This window comes from Drosophila montana, unplaced genomic scaffold, assembly GCF_035044405.1.
Source record: "Drosophila montana isolate Dmon_TW-CO22-7 unplaced genomic scaffold, ASM3504440v1 contig_2668_1, whole genome shotgun sequence".
NCBI classification, from domain to species: Eukaryota; Metazoa; Arthropoda; class Insecta; order Diptera; family Drosophilidae; genus Drosophila; species Drosophila montana.
This window is the reverse complement of record NW_026997535.1, coordinates 182,261-205,073: the sequence shown is the minus strand read 5'-3', so window position 1 is coordinate 205,073 and position 22,813 is coordinate 182,261. Positions and strand designations below refer to the sequence as shown.

Genomic DNA, 22,813 nt, shown 5'->3' with positions numbered 1-22,813 from the left:
TTATGTAGCATAGTTTTCGGATCGTAACACCTGAACTTTAAATATTTGTAAATGCTGCTTAAAACGGGTGTCACAGCTTAATTGGCCATTGGCTTACACAGTCTTATGTATACACTTTTAAAGCTTGATAATTAAACTTAATCATTTTTTGACTTAAAGGCCTGCATCGATGACAAGCTCGACATGGTTGAGTTTTTAATAGAGCACGGCGCCGATATCAATCGTCAAGACAACGAGGGCTGGACGCCGCTGCATGCAACCGCCTCCTGCGGGTGAGTAACCACATTTTATCTCCTATCCTCCACAGCTATTTATCGCAATCTCACTTACAGCTTTGTCAGCATAGCATGCTATCTGGTGGAGCATAACGCCGATGTGGCTGCCGTGAATAGCGATGGCGATCTGGCGCTCGACTTGGCCATCGATGTACAGCACATGCCCATGATTAACTATATGGAAAAGGTGGTGCAGGAGCTGAATATTGATGTGGATCAGGCACGTAGGGCCGAGGAGCAGGCCATGCTGAAAGATGCCAAGCGCAGCGATGCGGCCGAAGTGGATCAACCGCATCCAAAAACTGGTGCAACGGCGTTGCATGTGGCCGCCGCCAAGGGCTATACGAAAGTGCTACGTCTATTGCTGGCCCGTGACTGCAATGTTGATAGGCAGGATAACGATGGCTGGACACCATTGCATGCTGCCGCACACTGGGGCCAAAAGGAAACAGCTGAAATGCTGGTGGAGGCATTGGCCGATATGGATATACCCAATTATGCTGGCCAATCCTGCATCGATGTGGCCGATCGCAAAATGGTCAAATTCCTTGAAGAACTGCGCGCCAACAAGCGCAACAAACGGCGTCCATCTAGTCAAATCAGGTGAGTGGCCATCAGCAATCATAAATCACAAGGTCAATTACAAATCATATTATTTGCAGCAGAATCTCAGATGCGATTGAAAATCATGTGGACAAAACACGAATGAAACTCGTACGCGTCGAAGTGAGAACTGATGCCGCTAAGGATGGTGCGTACACTCAATTCCAGATAGCTTCAAAAGACCTACCCTCAACGCCTTTCCGAGCGCAGCTGCTTATTTGCATATTTTATATAAAACAAAGTTTTCTTTAATTTCTATGCCAAACTTTGTGCGTGTCTTTGTTTTTGTACATTCGTGCCACTCAATTAGGTTCACATGCGCGTTAAAATTCAGTTTCAAGCATTTATTACAAAGCAAACTTTGCCACAGCCTTGTTCACGTCCACGTCCTCGTCTCACCTCATCTCCAGCTGTCACTTTGTATGTTTTGCATCTCATCTTTATCATCAATGCCATCAATCTCATTGTCCAGTCAACAGTTTGTGTAATTCTCTATCAATCTATCTCTCTCCTTTCCCACTTTCTCTGCCTGCTATCATTCTCCTTCTGTGTCTCTGTCTGCTCTATTTGTGTCTTGTCTTTGTCCACACCGCACACTGCAGCTGCGAGCGGTTCGCTTAACGCCAGCGATCAAGTTGCGCTCAATGATGATGTTGCTGCCACAGTTGTTACTGCTGCCCAGGATCATAATGATGTTGATGATGATGATGATGTTGATGTTGAAAGCGATTCAGAGCTGAGCGATTCGACAGAGAGCTCACACAGCACAAGTCTATCCGAGAGCGAAGGTAGTCGCTAATTTGTTGAGATCCTCAGTTAATCGCCTACCCCTCAATGTGCTTAAAGCCTGCATTAAGCCAAGACTAACCGATTTAAATACCCTCATTCTGTATGCCATTACCTAATATGTTTTCATATTCTGCTTTTACAGCTGAAAATGTTAAACCCAATCAGCATATACACGCTGGCGAGCACTCTGCCGAGGAGGAGGCGCCGTGGCGACGCAAAACGCTGCGCACGCCCAACGACAGTCCCACTAAGAATCGTAAGTCATATGTTCCCGATGCTAATCAGTTTATAATATGATCTATATACTCTTTTGCAGAAGTTCCTGATAAAGAGCTGAGCGGCAAAAGCGCCAATGAGAGCGCCAACGATGTCATCTTGCGGCGCACGCAAAGCTTTGAGAATGATCAAAAGTAAGTTGAGCCGCACACACACACGCAGACACATACAGGCGCACAACTAGCTTAACTAGACACAAATGCGTGCCACACACATACATGTACACTCCACAACAAACACACAAATTAACCCGCATTTAATACTTTAACAATTTGTATATTTAATGTGTCACAAATTGCACAACATTTTCGGTTAAATTTGCCGTTTGTGTTTCACTTTTGCTGATTGCGCGCCGCTTATCAATAAACACCTCACGCAGCTTACACACACACCTCTACACCCCAACACCTCATTATACAGACACACACACACACATAGAGACAAACGTACTCATTGAATTGGCCATTATCGAACTTTTTAAAATTAGCCACACTCTCAACTGTTCAACTGTTGTCTTCACTCAAAAGAGCTTATGAATCAGATAAAAATTTCCAGAAATATATATATTTGTATAAAGGGGGCAACGTTTAGTGTTCAAATTCTATAGAGAGCATTCGAGTCTCAGCTGCGGCGCAGCGGCAAATTGTGAAGCACAAACTGTAAACAAAAGAAAAACCTTACGAACGTTTTTACATTTTATTTAAAATTTGTTTTGTTTTGCTATTTTTTCGTGTGTTCTTTTTCTTATGTGCAACAACAACAACAAATCACCAAATCGCACCAAATTCATCAAACGCTTATCAAAAATCCAATTCTAACCCGCCCGCCCGCCTGCCACAACCCGTTCGCCCCGCCTGCCTGTGCTCTGCCCATCCGCCCAACTGCCCATCTGCCCGCCCTGATCCGTGCAGATTCTATCAAAAGTACAATGAGCTGCGGGCGCGCATAAAGGCGAACTCATGTCCCATACTGCCAGCGACGACGGCAAATGCTCTGCCCGGCAATGCTAATAACAACAATAACCAAAGTAGCAATAACAACAATAATAACAATAACAACAACAACAATAACAATAAAAGCGCGCTGCTGTTGGGAAAAACTTTGAGCACAACCAGCGTCAGCAGCAGCAGCGGCAGCAGCAGCAACAACTACAACAACACAACAACCACAACAACATTCAACACACACACCAACAACACACCAACAACAACTGCAACAACAGCAGCTACTACAGCGAATCCAAGTCAAATTTATAGCGTACAAAGATCGGCCTCCCTCAAAGATAACTCAGTGTATTTCAGGTTTGTTTTGTGCCAAAAGAAAAACTCGCAACTCCTAGTCATAACTTCTAACTAACTGTAACTAACTAGCAAGTACTTGATAACAATTAATAGAACTGTAAACTGTAAACTCTAAACTTTAATCTATAATTATTGCTTTTGCTTAGCTTCTCTATGCATTCATATATGTATAGTGTATCTATATCGTGTATCTATATCCCCGACAAATTCTCATTGCACCAACAACAATGTCTACTTAACATTTATTTAGGCAGTGCGCACAATGTCGTCTACCTCTCTTAGATGTGCTGTTTAATCTAATGCAGCGACTCTCTTTAATGTTTTGCTCTCTCTTTTATCTCTTCCACTCTCTCTCTCGCTCTCAATCCTTGTCTGCTGCTCTCACAGGAAACCAATCGGTCCAGCTACGATGCTGACAGCAGCGACAACAACGACTACAACAACAACAACGACGCTCAGCTCACCATCAACAACTGTGCTTACCCCACCTATACGCAGGTGAGTCTCAACCATAGAGTAGAAAGAAGGTTTATTTAAAGATTAGTTTTCACTTGTCATAAATTGACATTTGGTAAAACTCAGGTAGGTTGTAACTTGGGGGTAAGAATTTCCAGTATCTTGTCAAAAATTAAAAGCGAGCACTTAAAAGTTAAAGGCTGAGGCTCTGAAAACTTATCGATAGTGTTTTTATAGGGATTATCGGGCGTATGAGCGATACTGTTGAAATATTTATTTACGGTATTCAGCGTTACGAGATTCATGTGACTTACGATAAACCTAAACAAACGAATCGATTGTTGCAGAAGTAGCTTTGAGTCGATTATTATTTACATTTTGAAGGTTTTTGTTATAAAGAATATTCAGTCAAAAAGAAAAATATTTTAAATTTAATTAACAATATTTTAAAAAAGAGCATAAAACTAGGTTAACAGTTGCTTGATTAGAAGGCACAAACCTTTTGTTAGTTACTTTCAATTAATCGGTCAATTTTAATCGATTACTGTTATGTTTAAGTTATATATTTTATCATCGGTTTATTATATATATATATATATATGTATATATGCCTATATACGCCCGTTAGCAATCCTGCCAACAACAACAACAACAACAATGCCAGCTCTACGGCAAGCGCCAGTGCAAGTGATGTGGAGACCCAACCTAAACCCAAGCAATCGGCGGGCAATATATTCAAGAACTTTTTCAAGTAATCATGATTGTGAATCGTAATTGTTAATTGGCTAACTGTTGTTATGCGCTAACCCGAAGAGCCGTTAAAACTGTGCTAGCTGCTAACAATCTAAAGCCCCGCCCAAGGCAAAAATAAAGACGCCTTTGTTTTATTGTATAGCATGTGCTGCGCTCTCTCTCATTGTTTTTTGTGCACCAATATGTTGCAAGCTTACTAATTAGTATCTCTTTACCCCTTCTGTAGATCCTTTGTGCCGCCAGTGCGCGACGAGGAGAGCGAAACGCAGCGCAAGGCGCATGCGAAGCGAGTCCGTGAAACGCGCCGCTCCACGCAGGGCGTAACGCTCGAGGAGATCAAGAGTGCCGAGGAGCTGGTCAAGAAGAAGAACTTGGGCATGAACAACAACAACAACAATAACAACAACAACAGCAGCAGCGTAAGTAGTTTGTGTGGCCAAGCTAAAGCGCTAAACCAAATGAAACATTTAGAGAAACAAAATCCATCCAACAATTCCACACACATTAAAATCAGAAATAGAGTTCACTAGCGAATCGTAGATCAGCCAGATCAGCCATACACACATTATCATCATGCATATCTATATATATATATATACTAGATGTTATATATAGTATTGTGACTTGTAGTGAGAAGAGTCCACAACACATGTACACCAACAACAACAACTACAGCAACAACAACAACAACTGCTTATGGTTATGGTATTCCCATTAATGTATTTGTTGTGTCTTCCACCCCCCTCAAAACAACGCCCACGTGTACGTATGTGTGTATGTGTCTGTGTGCCACGATTGCAACCCTGCAAACGTTAAGCACCTTTCTCTCTTGCCCCAATATCTCTCTCTCTCTCTCTCATGCCATTGCAGTCGTTTTTTGTTGGTGTTTGGTGTTTGTCGTTCTCATTTTTATGTGTATCTCTCCCACATTAAATGCGTGTGTGTGTGTGCGAGTATGTGCGTGTGTGTGTGCACGTTTGTTAAGCCTAGTTTTTAACAAAGTAAGCTTTATGGTAGCACTTAGTTAACTCCAATTTGTTAACCCAGACACTATGCAACAATAGGAGAGTTTGTTAAAAATATGTGAAAATAGTTTAAAGAAAAACTCTAAATCTAAACCAGGTTTAAAATATGCTTTAGATTAAAATGTGATTCTTAGCTTAAATATGTTTCTAAACAGAATTAATTAATGTTTCAAAATGTCTCATCTTTATGAAAGAACACTTTAATTTTTGAGCCACTTTATAAAGTAGCTCGTATCGTGATTTAATCATGATAATGGCGATAAACTCTTCTCTTCCCATTAAAGAAATGTTACCAAACCTTATTTATTTAATAACAAACTCTCCAGAGTAATTCACCAAGTACCTTGCCTGGTTGCATAGTGTGTGCGGAACACAGTCAAACCCCAAAATGTAGTCTAGTTGATCATGTATTCAATCAGCGTGCCCATCAATCAAATCAGTCGATCAATCAATCAGCGCACTCATTTAGCCTGCGTGTTCAGCTGCAATTTTTAACAATCAAATTGAGTTTTACTGCGATTGCGTTTGAGATTTCGTCTGCATCCGAGTTTTTTTCTTTTAAAAGTATTATTATTATTATTGCGCCACTGATCAAATTGAAAGCAAGTGCCCCGCCTCACCGCCGCCCGCCGCAGCCGCCAACGCCGCGTTCGAAACTCGCATCGGTTCTCATAATATCAAAATTTTCATTCATGTGGAGTATTTTTTTTCTATAAGATTTATTTTATGATTTCATCAGCGCAACAAAGCGAATAGCGTAATTGATTGTATGTATTTTAAGTTAATTTTATTTATATATATATAGAACTGATTGCTCCGATTTTTAAATACTATATATATACCATATTTATGTATTTGTGCATGTGCGAATTTGCATGCGTCTAGAGTTCTCTACAAGTATATCAAAGTGCCGGGGCACTCTACGTATGTCGTATGTATATGTTTTTGATCGTATACCGTATATCGTAACTATACTTATTATAATCGTTAACGGGGGGCCCCTCACCTCTCCCTAAAACTCATCCAGAAACGCCATTTGATTTTTGTTTTTGGAGACACGCTCAGGTCAACTGTTTTTTATTATTTGTTCCACAACTAATATTATTAACAGAATGAAACAAGCTCCACATCAAGCACCACAACAACAACAACAACATCAACTACTGCAACAGCAACTCCAAGCACAACAACTGCAACTGCAACAGCATCCAGCAACAGCAACGACGACAGCAACATTGAGAGCAGCAGCAGCAGCAGCAGCCTGCAACAACAGGAAGCGCAGCCACCGCCACCGCCAACAAGCCCGCCACCAGCCATAATACCGAGGACAACAACCACAGCGGATGATTTGGAGATAGTTGAGGCTGTGGTTGCCACACTGGCGCCAGCGGTTGTCGACAATGCGGATACCACCGCTAGCTTCACGCTGGCAGCACCAGCCACACGCATATCACACGGTGGCAATGGCGACCTTGCAGCATTTGTTGATGTTGCCGACAGCGATGCGGATGAGGATGAGCAGCAGACGGCGGTCAGCGCCAGCTACACGATAGTCTCGAGGCGAGAGAAGCCCGTCGAGTCGGCGGCGGAGTCGAGCAGCCACAAACAACTAAAGACTGATCCAGTTGCCAAGCAAGCGCACATGTTGGACACCGAAACTGGCGGCGAGTCCAAGGCAATGCAAGCCAGACCCACTGAACTGGCGCTGGCAGCAACAGCGCCAGCCGAAAGCAAACCAGCAACAACACCTGCCACAACGCCCAGCGCGCTGGAGAGTCCAGTGCGACTGCGGGACAAGCGCAGCCTAAGCAGCAATGCTACTGGAGGAGGATCTTCTCAAGAAACGGATGCCAAGTCGGACACGGCCTCGCCGGTGGGCGCACACGCGGATTTCAATGCGCGCGACTCTTTGCTCAGCTTGTATGCACGTCGTACTCTGGAGAGTGGTGGTGCGGGTGGTGCAGCCGTTGCTGCTGCTGCTGGCGCTGGAGGCGCAACTGTTGCGCCATCGACATCGTCGTCTTCAAGCACATCCATATCAGCAGCCGAGCGGCGTCCGTCTTGGCGTCTCAAGTTTGATGCGGGCTCAAAGGTATGCAAACAACAACAACAAAAAACAACCAACAACAACAATAAACAACTCAACTACTCAACTGACCTTTAATCGAACCATGACCTAAACAACAACCGTTTGGTGCGAAAACTATTTCGACTGGCTTTCAAAAACAGTTTTTGTTAAACTTTAAGTGTAGCATGTTCTTTTTTCTTAGTTTTAAAGTATTTAAATGTCTAAAGCGTGCAATTTCACTTAGCTTCGGTGAGCCGAAGTTGCGTATACCCTTACAAAAACAGCTCAAACAATAAACAAATGTTATACATGAAGGCAATTCCTGGGATTATATATAAATTTATTAGTCTTTAACAAATTACAATTGTATATTAGCTCATTCTGAGTTTTTGCAAGGGTACCGCATTGAATGAATTTGTAAGGCATATTTTAATTGTAGCTCTTAAATATTGTTTTATTTTTATTTTTCTTAAGTACTATATTTTTCTTCTTTTTTTATTCTATACTTTTTTTTAAATGTTTCTGCTCATTTTGAACGCCTGTCTCAATTGCTCTGCATCTGCATTTAGATGTTTATAACTATCCTATGTATAAATATATATATATGTATGTATTTATGTATTTGTTTTATTGTATCACACTCTAAACAATATGCCATTACGTATACTTACATTCTCGGAAACATGATATCGCACATGAACATTATTGTATATAGTGAATACATATACATATGCATATTATTCATTAATTAACGCTTTTTAACTTTTTGCTATGTCTGGCTTGCTTTTTGTTTGACTAAGTATTGATATTATACATATATTATTTTTTTTATTAATTTTTAATGATGCTATATACAGACAAAGATCTAGTTACTGAAAGGGAGGATTTAAATCTATTATAATATATATTTAATGACGGGGCTATCTGAGTTAGATCAGCAGCGAGTATAATAATTGTTATGAACTATATTATTTAGAAACGAAGCTCTACATCTTTCATGTTCTTTGTTACGTATTAAACTTCCTTGATATTTTTAAATCTTAAAGGGAAAATAACATTATGGTATTTAAAGAAACTTAAAAGAACGAAGCTGATTTGTCTTATGTTAATTGCTTGTTAATTAACAAAAAATATAGAAAATACTTCATTATACGGTTAAAAGCATTAATAGGTTAAAAAGGTTAAAGTTTTGGTAATACGGCTAAAAACTATCCCGCAACAAATTTAACGGTGTCTGGCGTATTGTCTACTAAAAATATTTACTAAAAACAACATAAAAATCGTTGCTAATTGCGCCTTGATTAAAAACAATATATTGAATTAATAAACAACAAATAAAACAACACATTACCAGCATAGCTTTTTACAATACCAAAAAAACAAACACATGCACACAAACAATAAAAACAAGAAGAATTCTAAAAGAGGGGCTACATATTCGAAAATAAACTAAAAACTTACCTGAAGGAGCCACAATTAATATGTTTTCCTTGCGCAGTTCAAGCTGGAGGACATCACTAGCGGTGGCACCTACCCGCCCAATCAGAGCACGATTATACCCAGCGCACCGGCCGTGATGGCCGCGGTTAATTTGGCCAGCACAACGGGCAACCCGCGTCGCATCAGCAGTGGACCCAATGCGCGTAAGTTAACTCGAAACAGTTTAAGGAAAACCTTTATTTACAATTTAAAATTGCTTGCAGTTAACGCTTCCAATCAATCGCTTAACTCGGTGGGTCGTCCGGTCTCTGCGCCCAGCGAGAGCATCAATAACAGCGCATATGTGACGCCGCCGGCGCGTAGATACGAGACATCCACGCTGGCGACAGCTGCCTCTACAACAGCCACAACAACTGCCACGACAGCCACCAACTCCGCGTCTGCATCCAGTGCCAACCATGGAACGGCGACTAGCTCCACGCCCGGACATGATGATAAGGGTAATCCGCACACTCTAACATGGCCCAAGCACATACTAAACGCACTGTTCTTGTCCGCTCTCTTCACAGATAACGACAAGGAGAACGATAATCGTACACAGACTGTTATACAACGCCGTCGCAAGCCCAAGCGCAGATCCACGGGCGTGGTGCACATCGATATGGATGTAAGTGGATCTCTAGCTCTCTAGCTCTAGCCAGGCCATTTGCCGCATGCGCATGCCAATTATTTTTATATTAAGACAAATTGCCAATTAGTTTAACTAATGTGTCTTAATCTCTTTGCCTGTCTAGGAAATCGATCCGGATCGCCAACACGATACGGCCAACAATGACAAGGAGGATAAAGATAAGGAGGTGAGCTAAACAATAACTATATTTAATTGTGATATACACATATTATATTAGTGTGTTCCGAATTAGTATTAAATTTTTGAAAAGTTCAAATAGAAACTAGTTTTCTAGAGAGAATTTTAACCATTTTAATATTTGAAACAAAATTCAGCTGCAGCTGCTCTTGAAAAACTTTTAAAGTAATTAAATCTAAAGTGAAATCATTTTAAAAATAGTCTACATATGTCGAAAATTGAAAAAAGCTTAAACAATTTGAACAATTCTCAGAATACGGTAAAAACTTTTCAATTCGTTTTCAAGCATTTTCAAACGAAATCGCAATTCGGAACACGGCTAATAATATATTTTTAATTATTTTGCTATACCTACAACAACAAGCAACAATCGGAACATATATTTAGTACATAAATATTTTCACACCTTGGGGCAAAAATTAGGCTCAAAATGTAGCTGGCCCGGCGGTTGCTTTCGTTTGCTTCAACAGCTGCCTGTCTTCCGTCTAATTGCGTAGTCAATACTGCACCTGACACGCACACTCACACACACACACACACACACACACACACACACACACACACACCCCTCTACACACCCGTCACACCTTGTCACGCTTTTAGACAGTCCCGTGCGTCCTTCAAAGTAGCTGCTGGTCTGCTCGGAGGGGGGACTCTTGTCTGTTCCAATTAGTGAGCGACCCATTTGTGCGAAAACAGAAATTATGATTTCCATTAGAAGAGGTGCAAGAAGAAGCTGAACGTGCATGCACGTGGCATTGTGAATGCCATTGCTCCAATTGTGAATGATAATAAGTGTATTGGGGCATTTTCATATTGCAAGCTGCATTGCAAATCCTTTCATGGCCGAGGTCAAAACTATTAGTGCGCATCCAATTTGTGACAATATTTGAGATTTTTGACTTTCAACGAACCTGTTAACAATTTATTCAAGCATTTGACCAGTTGCCGTTGTTGGCCATTAATAAAACTGTCACATTTTCTAAATGCATTTTTGTCGGACACGACTCGACTATATATAAAACTATATAATGCAGCAGACAGTTTGTCTGCTCATCTGTCTTTAAGTCATTCTGATTTGCGTTTGCGAAATAGATGTGGGGGAAATATAGAAAGTTGATTCAATTTCATATTTCTTGCTAATACTCGATTACTTACTCCTTGCTTTGTTTTTGATTGATAGTTTTTCTATAATAATTAATGGATTAACTTATATTATAAACAATGTATTAAATCTTGCCAAAAATCAAAAGTTAAAGTACTCAAATCAATTCATATCCTCTTTATAATAAGAGGAGTGCAATGTTGATAATATGCAAAGAGCAGCAAATTTAGTCAGCTCAAATTCGGCAAACTCCTTTTCCAACTATTAAAGTGGCATTAAGAAAAAGCGGCAGCCAAACTTATTATACCCTGCACCCATTAATAGTTAAAATTAGGGTATATTGGTTTTGTGCAAATGTATAACAGGCAGAAGGAAGCATCTCCGAGCCCATAAATTATATACATTCTTGATAAGCATCAATAGTCGAGTCGATCTATAAGGCATATAGTTATTATATACATATGTGTGTGTGTGTATGTATGTTTGTGTGTGTGTGAGGGCGTGTCTGTGTATGAACGTATGTATGTATGCATTTATGAAAATATGTATGCATGCATGTTTGTTTTCTAATACCAAACGCAGACAAAGCTTATTTGTCGCTGTGCTGCAAATTTAAATAAAACGAATTTCTACCAAGTGCTCTACTCCTCGATTCTCAAGAATTCAAGTAGGCTCTGCAGTTTTTCATGCTTAGCTAGTAGTGTAGCGTTTTTTTTGTTTTTATTTTTTAGTGTTTTTTTTGGTGTATATTTTTTTGTGTTATTTTTGTTTTTTATTTTTTGGTATGTATGTATGTATGTATGTATGTATGTATGTATGTATGTATGTATGTATGTATGTATGTATGTATGTATGTATGTATGTATGTATGTATGTATGTATGTATGTATGTATGTATGTATGTATGTATGTATGTATGTATGTATGTATGTATGTATGTATGTATGTATGTATGTATGTATGTATGTACATATGTATGTATGTATGTATGTATGTATGTATGTATGTATGTATGTATGTATGTATGTATGTATGTATGTATGTATGTATGTATGTATGTATGTATGTATGTATGTATGTATGTATGTATGTATGTATGTATGTATGTATGTATGTATGTATGTATATATGTATATATGTACGTATATATGTATATATGTATGTATATATGTATGTATGTATGTATGTATGTATGTAACTATATATGTATGTATGTAACTATGTATATATGTATGTAACTATGTATGTATATATACATATATGCATGTACGTAGGTATCCGGACATGTTTTCATACATGTACGCATGCATTCATGTTTCCATATATACAATGCAAACATGCATACATGTTTGCATATATACAATACAAATATGCATACATGTATGTACAAACAGGCATTCATATGTTATATATGCAATCTTAAAAGTTCGCCCAAAATTGAGAAACATGTCTCAAATGACATTTTATACACATCCTTGGAAATGAATTTAAACGCGAAACGTCACCCACGAAATCTTTGACCCCAATTTCCACAAAGGAAACCCCGTCTTAACGTGCACCTTCATCTCAAAAGGTAACTACAGTGAAAATTTCGGCTTAGGTAAATGGTATAATTAGTTTCCGAAATATATATGCTCTCATCTATATATTCACATGCTCTTATAAAACATTGACTTAAAGATGTTTCTAATAGTATTAAGTACTAAAATCAATGCATATCCTTCTTTTAATAGAAGCAAAATAAAGTTGGAAGACAGTTCCAGATAGTATACTCTTCGGTTCAGATATATTATATATAGTATCCATTCTATATATCTGCTTTTATCTATCGTATATACTTGTCTGGAAAACCAATTTTACTTTATTACCTAATTCTTAACTTCCTGATAAGAAACACAATTGTTAAGATAGGGACCTGAGATTTGGAACCCCAAGATTTGGGCACAGTACGCATCTATATCCAACATTTGAGGATAATATCAATCGCAAGAAACTATGCTTTAGGCATTATATTTGATTGCCACCCTGGTCTTGTAGTCTTTGCTATATGTGTTTGTGCCTAATCGTGTCAACCATTTGGGGCTGATTGACGATGTCAAGTGTTTGTGCTTTTCGGCATATGTGTGCACATAAATACGATACAGCACAAGTTGCGGCTAAAGCTATTAAACACTTTCACAATGCGCTTTTCACACAACAAATTGCCCACTTAGAAATGCCGCACGCCCCAAACAACAACAAGAACAGCAACAATTTACACAGATCGCTCACACGTACATTGAACTTTGTTTTCCCGTGGCATGGCGCATCCCTCGCCTTGCTGCTGCCCCTGCCACAGAGGCAGCGCATAGAAATGTACAACATTGCGCCGCATTTGTCGCTAAATTTATACATTTTGTAATTTTTGCATTTTGTAGTTTTGCGTTTAAGCATTTGTTTCCTCATTCCCTGCCTGCTGCACTTTTCACCAGTGGTTGCTCGGGGAGAGGATTGCAGCAGAGGGGGGAGATGTTCTGATGCTGCCTCCGTCATGTGCTATATTTAGAGAGAGACTATACTAAACTTTTTGGCCTAGTTATGATTGTGTACTTTTAGGGTAGCAAACGGTTGCAACTTCGTATGTAAATTTAGCTGCAAATGCTCCACTCCCCACTTGCTTCCACTCTCTTTCTCTCCCTTTTTCTCTCCCTGCTCTCTGACATGTGTCACGTGTCGTTGACTGTTTCGCCTTTTGGCCCAGTTGCTGCCAGGGGCTGCCTCAGCTGACCCCAGCATAGTTTACACATTTGCGTCTCGGACATTGGGCCAATTAAGTGTGCGAATTACTAAATTTAGCTGGCAACACACAGGTGAAATATATATATAAACACACACACACAAACGCGCACACCTTCTGTGTGCGCAATTCAAGTGAAAAAGTCCATTGCTGCCAAGGCTTTTACCCCCTCCCAGCAGCTGCAACTCTTTGTTTTCATATTTTATAGACGCAGTTTATAATAATCAGATTCTTCTTCAGTTTTGCCAGCGCGTTTTTCCGGCTTTTCATTTCATACGCGTTTGCTTCTCTTAAGACAACTTCTCTTTCTCTCTTAACTCTGGCGTCTTTTTGCTCTCTCTCTTGTGTTTGATGACTATTTCTGATCGTGCGCCAAGTTTTTCGTTTGTTCGAATAAAACATTTGGATACTTTGCTTGGATCGCACAGTTGAGTTTTATACGGCTAACGCAACGGATCAACAGATTCCGCAGATCAAGCAACAACCACAAGAGGCAGCAACTAACGCAAATCAAATTCAAATTCATTTTATTATTTCCAAGTAAATCACAATTGAATAGTGCATTGACCAAAACCACAAGGGCTGTCAAACGTGTCAAAAATTTGCAATTTTCGCTATCAGTTTACCAGAGATCCGAGATCTGAGATTCAAGACTCTTGAGAGTCTCCACAAGGGGGGAAAACTTGGATGTGTGTGTGTTGGTTTTGTATTGAACGTGTTGTTGCCATATTTAGAGTATTGCGCACAATTTTGTTTTATTATTATTACTTTTTTTTTTTGGGCATTTCAAGTTTTTTTTCTTGGTGGCTTTGAGGCTCTGTATATGGTCAAATATTTTGATCAGTTTTTAATTTGATTTCGTGCGCGTGTTAAAGGTTAAAGTTCAACAAATTGCATTGAAGCAAACATTTAATAAATCTGGAAAATCATTTCTATCAGCACTTTTTGTCTGGCAACTACTTGAATTGATTTTCTAATTATTATCTGTTGATTTTGATTACAATTGAGCAATTCAATTTTCGTTTAAACATTTTCTTTATGTATTTATAAATTCACTTTTATCTACCATTTCATAATCCCTTAAAACTTGCTCCCTGATCTTGGCATCAATTTGTTGCTGTCATGAAACAGCAACAATAAAAAACAAGCTGACTTTTGAAATGTTTTATCTGAAATTAGCCAAGTTAAATTGTGGAAAATGAAATATATTGTTGCAATACGCCGAGACAGTAAAACTTTTTTTAGTGTCTGGCAAAGACGCTTCATTCATGGGCAAGATCTTTATAGATATAGATGGCTCATTAGATGAGGAAATAGACGAGCCATAATTTAAATGCACTCGACAATGATTAAATGAAACGTTTTTGTGCCCTGTGTGTGAATACGATAGGGTATATTGGGACTGCAAAAGATGAGTAGAAGAAAAGTGTGGAAAGTTATGAAAGTTTTGAAATATGTTGGGTAGATCCTTCAATAAATAAGTTGATTAAGTAATTGATCAATATTATAATCAGCACTCTACTCAAATAAAGCAGCAAAGTCGATTGTTATTTTGTTAACATCTTTGATTTAAGGGTATGTCGTAGTCGTTCAGTGCTTAGCATGCAGCAAATTAGCCTGTTGTTCGGCCTGCTCATGTCTGCTGCTTGACTCTCGCGTGGGTGAAGCATCAACTTAAGACATTAACACCGCACAGTAAATAAATAAATAGAACACGCCATGGAGTCGTCCGTCCCATCCATAGATTAGTAGTGCTTCTTGCATGTGTTTTCAATATTATTATTAAACATATGTAGAACGAACAGACCTCCCCAAACGCGCCCGCACACGTACAGAGCACACATCCAAACACACCTAGGGAAACGCTTTTCTACCGCATTGCGGAAAATTTAAAACAGAATGTCAAAATTTATGTCTTGACGTCATTTTGTGGCTCGATTGCTTCAATCTGTGGAGAGGGAGTGTGTGTGTGTGTGGGGGGTGATTGAAGGGGGCCACGGCTGAGAGCCACATGTCAATATTGCGTTTTCCTTTTCACATTTAAACAACGTTTCGCTTTGTACAGCAAATTTGTTTGTTTTTCCACTTTTGTTTATGCCAAAGAAGAAGAAAAACCACATTTAGTTCACAAACATTTGGAAAATGGCAAATGGCAAAAGTTCTGGGGCTTTTCTCTGACCTGGCAAACTGTTTCAAGTGTAATTGCAATTTGGCGGCATCGATTGATGTATGGCCCCTAAAATGTATACTAAAGATCGATTTCTTTATAGCCTTTGTAGAGTAACAGGGAGGGAAAGATCGTAAGAGAAAGAGAGAGGTAGTGCGCATTATGTCCTTTCGCTCAAGACCGCGCACACAGGCGCCGCTCGCCAGTCGACGGCGCTCGCTGTCCTCCAGCTCGCGCATGGGCGCCACAGGAGCTGGGGGCAGCAGCTCCGCCTCCGCTGGCGGCTACAACTACAATGGAGGCAGCAGCAGCTACAATGCCAGGCCCCTGAGCACGGGCTACTATCCGAGCAGCAGCAGCAGCGGCGCTGGCACCGGAAATGGCGGCTATCAGAGCCCCTACACCAGCATCTACAGCTCGAGGGAGAGCCTCTATGGCGGCGGGGGTGGCAGCAGTGTTGGTGGGCGTGGCTCGGCAGGGTCGTACTATTCGAATGGTAATGCGAGCAATCGTTATGACTATAGCAAATATCATCCGCATCAGCCTTATCAGCATTATCAGCAGCCAGCTGGCAGCTGCTCATCCGCTTCCACATGCTCATCTGGAGGCAGTGCCTCCGCCTCCTCCACCAGCACTAAAAGTAACCATAGAAACGGCAGCTACTACCAACTGCACCAGTTGCAGGCTTCCTCAGGCAATCATCAGAATCACTACCACATCGTTGTTAGCAAGCAGCATCACGCCAGCAATAGTTATGGCAAATCTAAAGCATCTGCTCTTTCCAACTCCACTGGCACCACCACCACCACCACCAACTCATCCGCTGCCTGCTCCAATGCCCACACAGCCACTGGCGGCTATGACAGTTCGCGCTACGGCTATCCGAGTAGCTCGACGTCCAGCTACGGCAGCGATCATCGCTATGTCAGTCCTTACTCCAGCAGCTATGACAACGGTGTGACCACCGCCTCGCTCAGCTTCAAGTCGCCGGGTCTGAGCGCCTCCAATTCGTTCAAGGGCTCGGCCAGTGCGCGCCTGCTCAAGACCAAGTCCTTGTCCACATCCAACAGCAGCCTCAATGCGCCAACCAGCGCCGGCGCCACCGTGGCGGCCATTGCGGCCACGCGCAGCAACTCGCTGCGGGAACAGGAGCGCAAATCGCGCAATCGCACACGTTCCCGCAGCGCTGCTCAGCGTTCGATCAGTGCCTCCTCGGAGAAGAGCGAGGGCTACGAAGTAAGCAATTGGGCGAAATGTTCTGCTATGTTGTTGTAGGCAGCAAAATAATTAAAATTTGATATTAATAGAGGTTTAGATTGCGTGTCTGCATATTTAGCATGTGCTTTAATCCATTGAATTATCTTTTACAGAGCGGCAGTGAACGCACCTCACGTTCCCGCACCACGAGCACAGCGACAACGAGCACCGGCAGCGATTCAAAGAGCTCCAGCAGCAACGACAAAGCGGAAAACGGCGATGGCATCGACTACAAGGCGCTCTGGGAAGCGGCCAAGTAAGTAGAAAGTGCAGCAAAGGTTTATTATAGGGTAAATCACGGGAGGAATTCCTGAGAGAAGATCTTCTCCTCATAAGGATGCAGTAAGTGGGTACTAGCATAGTTTCGTGACCAGGCCAAGTAAGTATTGGAGAGCCCAGTGAGCCAAAGTGGCAATGGGTCAGGTCAAAGGCCAGTTACTGGGGGATTATTAATAAGAAAACCTTAAGCGGCCAAGTAAGTAGCAAGTGCAGCTAAGGGTATCATATAGCACATCAATTGGAGGATTAGCTGTGAGAAGATCTTTAACATTAATAAGCACGTAGGAAGTGTGCTAGTGGCTAGTGCTAGTTCCGTGATATATTCACCAGGCTAAGTAAGTATTTTAAAGTGAGTTTACCCAGTGAGTGTGAAAAGTGTCAATTGGTCAGGTCAAAGGCCAGTTACTGGATGATTATCAGAAAGAAGACCTTAAAAGTTAGTGTATAGGTACTCAACGGTTAATGTCTAAAAGAGGAAGACCTATTTTAGTTCTATGTGGCCAAGTAAGTATTGTTTAGTCTAGAGAGTGCACCCATAAGGGAAAAGGGCTTAGGAAAGGTCACTGGAGAATTAGCAGAGAGAAGTTTACACACCCCTAAAAATGCAGAGCGTAAGTTCCAAAATTCCTGATGTTCCATGACCATTTTGAAGCAGGTAATAAAATAATGAGTAAAGCCAAGCTTCGTGTAGTCATTAGCCATCCAATTAGTCATTAGTCATCACACTCCCTACATTATAGGACTCAATGTTCTCCTATATAATAACTCTCTCTTGTCTCTCTCTTAGACTGGAGAACGACAAGCTCAAGCAAATGCTCAAGCAGAAGGATGACGAAGCTGTGCAGACGCGTGCGACGCTCGAGCGCTTCGCCAATGCCGTAAGTAGACACTCACTAACATGCCACGCCCACTAATACTAAACTAATAAAATACCAAAAATGTATTTTAAAAATACCAACCAAAAGCAAAACTCTCAGCAGTAACAAAACAAAAACAACGCACAAACAAAAACCACAGTTCAATTTCTCTCTCTCTCTCTCGCTTTAACTCTATAAGCGTCTGTTGTGGCCAGGCCGTGCTCTCTTTCGCTATTTCACGCATACTTGCACAACTCAAAGAATACCGTATACACCTAAAATACCGTCTAAACCCAACAAATAGACACAAAACAAACAAACAAACAAGAAAAAACACTCCTGAGCTCATATTTAACATGGCTCTAATCAAAATTTTTGCCCCGCTTGCCGCCCGCGCTCTATATCTTTTCGCTCTCTGTTTCTGTACCCAAAAAAAAAGAAAATATATATATATATGTACAACACTACAACTGAACAACAGTAACAGTATGACACGATACCGTTATCCCACATACTATATACATATATAGAAATGCAAAGCAAACGCCAAAATTTGTTCCATTTCACATTCGCAGACCACTAAAAATTCACTCTCTGAGATTGAGAAACGTGAAAGAAGAGCTATGGAACGCAAGCTTTCCGAATTGGAAGAAGAGCTCAAGGTAATTACAAATGTGTTCCCAATCCACACCCTACCACCACCACCCCACCCCCCTTTTCCATAACAGTGAACGTCTCCTGCCTGTATGCTGTTTGTGTTTTTTATTTCACTATTTTTCTACCTTTTTGTTAATGGGTCCCAGGTATCGCAAACCGTTGCGTTAGATGCCATCAGTACTTCGAGCCCGTATGATTTCTGATCTTTGCTTTTCTGTTTTATAATTTGGCCGAAAGTTGTTCATTTATGATATTTAATTTTTGTTATGAATACCTGCCGCATGTGTTGGAGGAGTAAGCTGCACCGCCGGCACCTCTTACAATAATCCCCCTGCTTTGTTTCTTTTACATTTTATCCTAACCCTATTGTTTAATTTCCCATCTTAACATAGTTTTAAAGCAATTCTGTTATAGCTGCACTCCGTTCCGATTTCCCTGCCTCGCACCCAGTTAAAAGACCACCAGATCTTACAGCTGTTACAGACCGTATATCGTATATTCATTATATTTTCATTACCTCGCTTTATCTTTTTGGCCACTTTCTCGAATTACTCTGTGTATGCGTTTAACGGCACAGTTGCGATTGTTTATTTTACATTTAACTTATATTATTTTTACTTGCGATAGCTGCACATAAGCTGCTGCTTTGATTGATTCTTTTTTCGTGAACCCAACCGATATCCAAAAACTGTCATCTGTATATACATAGTCACACATAGAACAATCATCTTCAATGAAACGAATCATCTTCATCTACTTGTCTGTCGCATTGTCCAATTGTCCATTTTCTCATTCTCATTCTCTTTCGTCAATCACATTGTCAGTCATTTGTTGTTATGATTTGGTCACACTACCCATGCGTTACACGTTTACCGTTATACGTTATACGTTTTACGTTATTCATTTGGCCTGCACTTTGGTGCGCCGTTCTCTTTAATCTTAACGCATTGCGCTCATTTCAAACAAACAACAAAAAAAAAAAGCTCACTTAAATTTTGTTTTTCTTTTCTCTCTCTCTTCCCACGCGCGCCTCATCCATCGAATCGAATCGAAACGAAATGTATTGAAAAACCAAACAAATACCAAAAACATATATACAACATACAACAAATGATATGCATATGTATCGCAACATACGCTTTGTTTTGTATTTTCTTCTTTATCGCTGTGTTGTTGTGTCGTTTTAGCTATTGCAGAAGCTAAAGACTGAGAACGACCGCCTGCGTGCCGAGAATCGAGCCCTCACGCGTGTCGTCTCTAAGTTGACCACCTCGGCACAGAGTCAGCTGGCCAAAAGCAAATAGGCAACAATTTACAACAAGCAAAAGAAATAAACAAAAAAAAAGAATATCTAAATATATTGAAAAACAGCATAATCGAATATCGTAATCGCAAACCGCTATCGTAATCGTAATCGTTATTGTTATCGTTTCTTTAAATACTCGAGCTGCATACAAATACTTACATACGTACATGCATACCTAGTTAAATTCTTAGACATCGTACACCCATCATCTAGCCTAGAGATATTCAGACACCACAACTTTTAAGATTCTTCTATTATCGATATTGTTTATTATCATTATCATTATTATTATTATTATGAGACAAACAACAACAAGAACAATTTGCATTGTTATATTGAGCGCAACGTGTAACAATAATTAAATGTACTGTAGTTAAATTAAGTTTATAACTTTTGGAGGGCAACGAGCACTAAGCAGGCAAATTTCTATTTTTGCACCGCTGTACTATTAGCCTAGAGCAAAATTATACAACACAAACACACACATATTATATTAGTCATACGAAATAATACAGAATATAACGTTACAAGATATAGCACAGCATATGGCAACAACTATTTATATATATACACATAAATATCGTATACATACGTTTAATCAAAATCGAAAACTACATCAAAAATCGTAAATCGTAAATCGTAACTCAACGCAACTCAAGGATATGCCCAAATGCTCAACAATGCTGCCCACCACAACAACAACAACAACAACAATTGCAGCATCTCGGTCGTGGCACGAGCACCAAGATCATCATCAGCACAGATCTATTAACTTGTTTCTTATATGCAGTGAGCTTTACGGTAAATGTTCCCCACCAAATGCGAAGAACCTGCATCATATATGAGCTGGCTGTTGTTTTGTTGTTGCATATTACCAATAATAATACATTAAAAAAAAAACTAAATCTTCTCAGCAAATTTAGTTATAATTGTTTTATGTGCGAGTGTTTCAAACTGTTAGGAACAACTTCGAATCAGAAAAAGAAAATATATGTAGATAAAATTTTATTAATTTATTTTCCTGCTGCTTTGAAACACTCGACTGTATATATATATCTATTTAATGTATAATCTATCAAATCTATAACTATATGTACCATATTTGTCAAATTGTTTCCTCGTGTTGTTAATATTGTTGTTACAAGTTTTTTGGCCGAAATTTATACTCTTGTGTGTTTTTCTTACCTATATCTTTATATATCAGTTATATCTGAGTTATCCAATAAAAGTTCACCCATTGTATTTCCTTTTCAAGCTGTTTGTTGTCCATTTTTTCCCCTCTTGAAATCTTTGTGGATCTGAGTTCTACATTTCGCATTCAGCATCAGGAACCTGAGCATCATATATCGAGTATATTTCGCTTATCGTCCATTGTGTGTCATAAGAAACCATATATCTTTTATATTAAGTATTTGGTGCAGAGTTCATGTGTTTGCAATTGAAACCAATTTATTTCTGATTCTTTTCTTGGTGGGTTGTGCATGTTGTTTTGGTATGTTTTTAGGGCGTATTCAGTTGGAGATACGAGATTCTCTAGAGATTATGTTTTAATTAATCGTTTGTTTGTTGTTCTTGTTGTTGCTGATGCTGCTGAGTTGCTTTCAGAGAGCCGCAACCCAACTAATCCGCATGATTTCTTTGTTACAAAATACAACTTACAATATATATACATATATATATCCCCTCAATCTGATTGGAGTCTATAATTCAATGTGCTGCTGCGCTACTTGTATTAATTATGTTTTGTACTTTTTTACTAATTTTATTTAATTTTCTTTTACTTTTGCTGCACCAACAAACAAAAACAAAAACTAGCAACTTGATGCCTACAAGTCGGACAATGACCGCCTGAAGGAGGAGAACGCCGCGTTGATTAGAGTAATTAGTAAATTAAGTAAATGAAATTATGTCGTAACTTAAATTTACTCAAAAACAATAACAACAACAAAAGAAAGATAAACAAAGAAAAACAAAATCAAGAAAGAAGAGAACAATTTCGTTGGAGCGATCAGTCAACCACGCGAAATGGATTCAACTAAATTATCTAAAGAAAAGTTCTGTTTATTATTATTATGATTATAAAGAAAATTGATTATTATTTTTGTGTGTTAAGGCATTTAAGCGCTAGATGAAACCATGTTTCGAAAATCGTTGAAAATTGTTTTGTTTAATTTCTCTCTCTCAATCTTCCAAAATTAATATATATATTATCAAGAAGTTGAAGAATGGAGCGTGTATTTGGTCAAATTATATATACACATACATTTATATATATATATATATATATATATGTATACACAATAGAGAAAATTATAAACATCAAAAAAAGTTAATTATAGTTATAGATGTTGTCTAACGGTTAATTTCAAACAAAAGAAAACCTTTACGAAAAAAAAAACTGAGAACATATTCATCAAATGAGCCCTAGTTACAGATTAGTTTAACTATATATTGCATACATACAAACATATATTTTTCATATATACATATAAATTATATACATACACACACAAACACACACACACACACTCACCCACACATACACACAGTCACTA

General features: G+C 39.4%; 1 protein-coding gene across 30 annotated transcripts in view; it reads left to right on the top strand.

Moving 5' to 3' along the window:
- The window catches only part of Mbs (Myosin binding subunit), a 32,863-nt gene extending 10,447 nt beyond the window's left edge, over positions 1 to 22,416 (top strand). For 3 of the 30 annotated variants that reach the window (XM_064684027.1, XM_064684026.1, XM_064684025.1), the window contains 20 exons: positions 160 to 272; positions 333 to 878; positions 938 to 1,026; positions 1,481 to 1,666; positions 1,810 to 1,923; positions 1,984 to 2,077; positions 2,855 to 3,244; positions 3,632 to 3,742; positions 4,329 to 4,451; positions 4,680 to 4,872; positions 6,590 to 7,570; positions 9,045 to 9,189; positions 9,250 to 9,486; positions 9,556 to 9,653; positions 9,781 to 9,843; positions 17,273 to 17,415; positions 18,226 to 18,316; positions 18,871 to 18,957; positions 20,140 to 21,059; positions 22,074 to 22,416. In XM_064684027.1, coding sequence (XP_064540097.1) covers positions 160 to 272; positions 333 to 878; positions 938 to 1,026; positions 1,481 to 1,666; positions 1,810 to 1,923; positions 1,984 to 2,077; positions 2,855 to 3,244; positions 3,632 to 3,742; positions 4,329 to 4,451; positions 4,680 to 4,872; positions 6,590 to 7,570; positions 9,045 to 9,189; positions 9,250 to 9,486; positions 9,556 to 9,653; positions 9,781 to 9,843; positions 17,273 to 17,415; positions 18,226 to 18,316; positions 18,871 to 18,957; positions 20,140 to 20,256 — 3,921 coding nt within the window. In that variant the 3' untranslated portion in view covers positions 20,257 to 21,059; positions 22,074 to 22,416. Of the gene's footprint in view, positions 1 to 159; positions 273 to 332; positions 879 to 937; positions 1,027 to 1,480; positions 1,667 to 1,809; positions 1,924 to 1,983; positions 2,078 to 2,854; positions 3,245 to 3,631; positions 3,743 to 4,328; positions 4,452 to 4,679; positions 4,873 to 6,589; positions 7,571 to 9,044; positions 9,190 to 9,249; positions 9,487 to 9,555; positions 9,654 to 9,780; positions 9,844 to 16,005; positions 16,399 to 16,749; positions 17,139 to 17,272; positions 17,416 to 18,225; positions 18,317 to 18,870; positions 18,958 to 20,139; positions 21,060 to 22,073 lie in introns of those variants that run through there. The other 27 variants (XM_064684028.1, XM_064684029.1, XM_064684043.1 and 24 more) reach the window with 27 other exon arrangements.
- Positions 22,417 to 22,813: the final 397 nt, after the last annotated feature.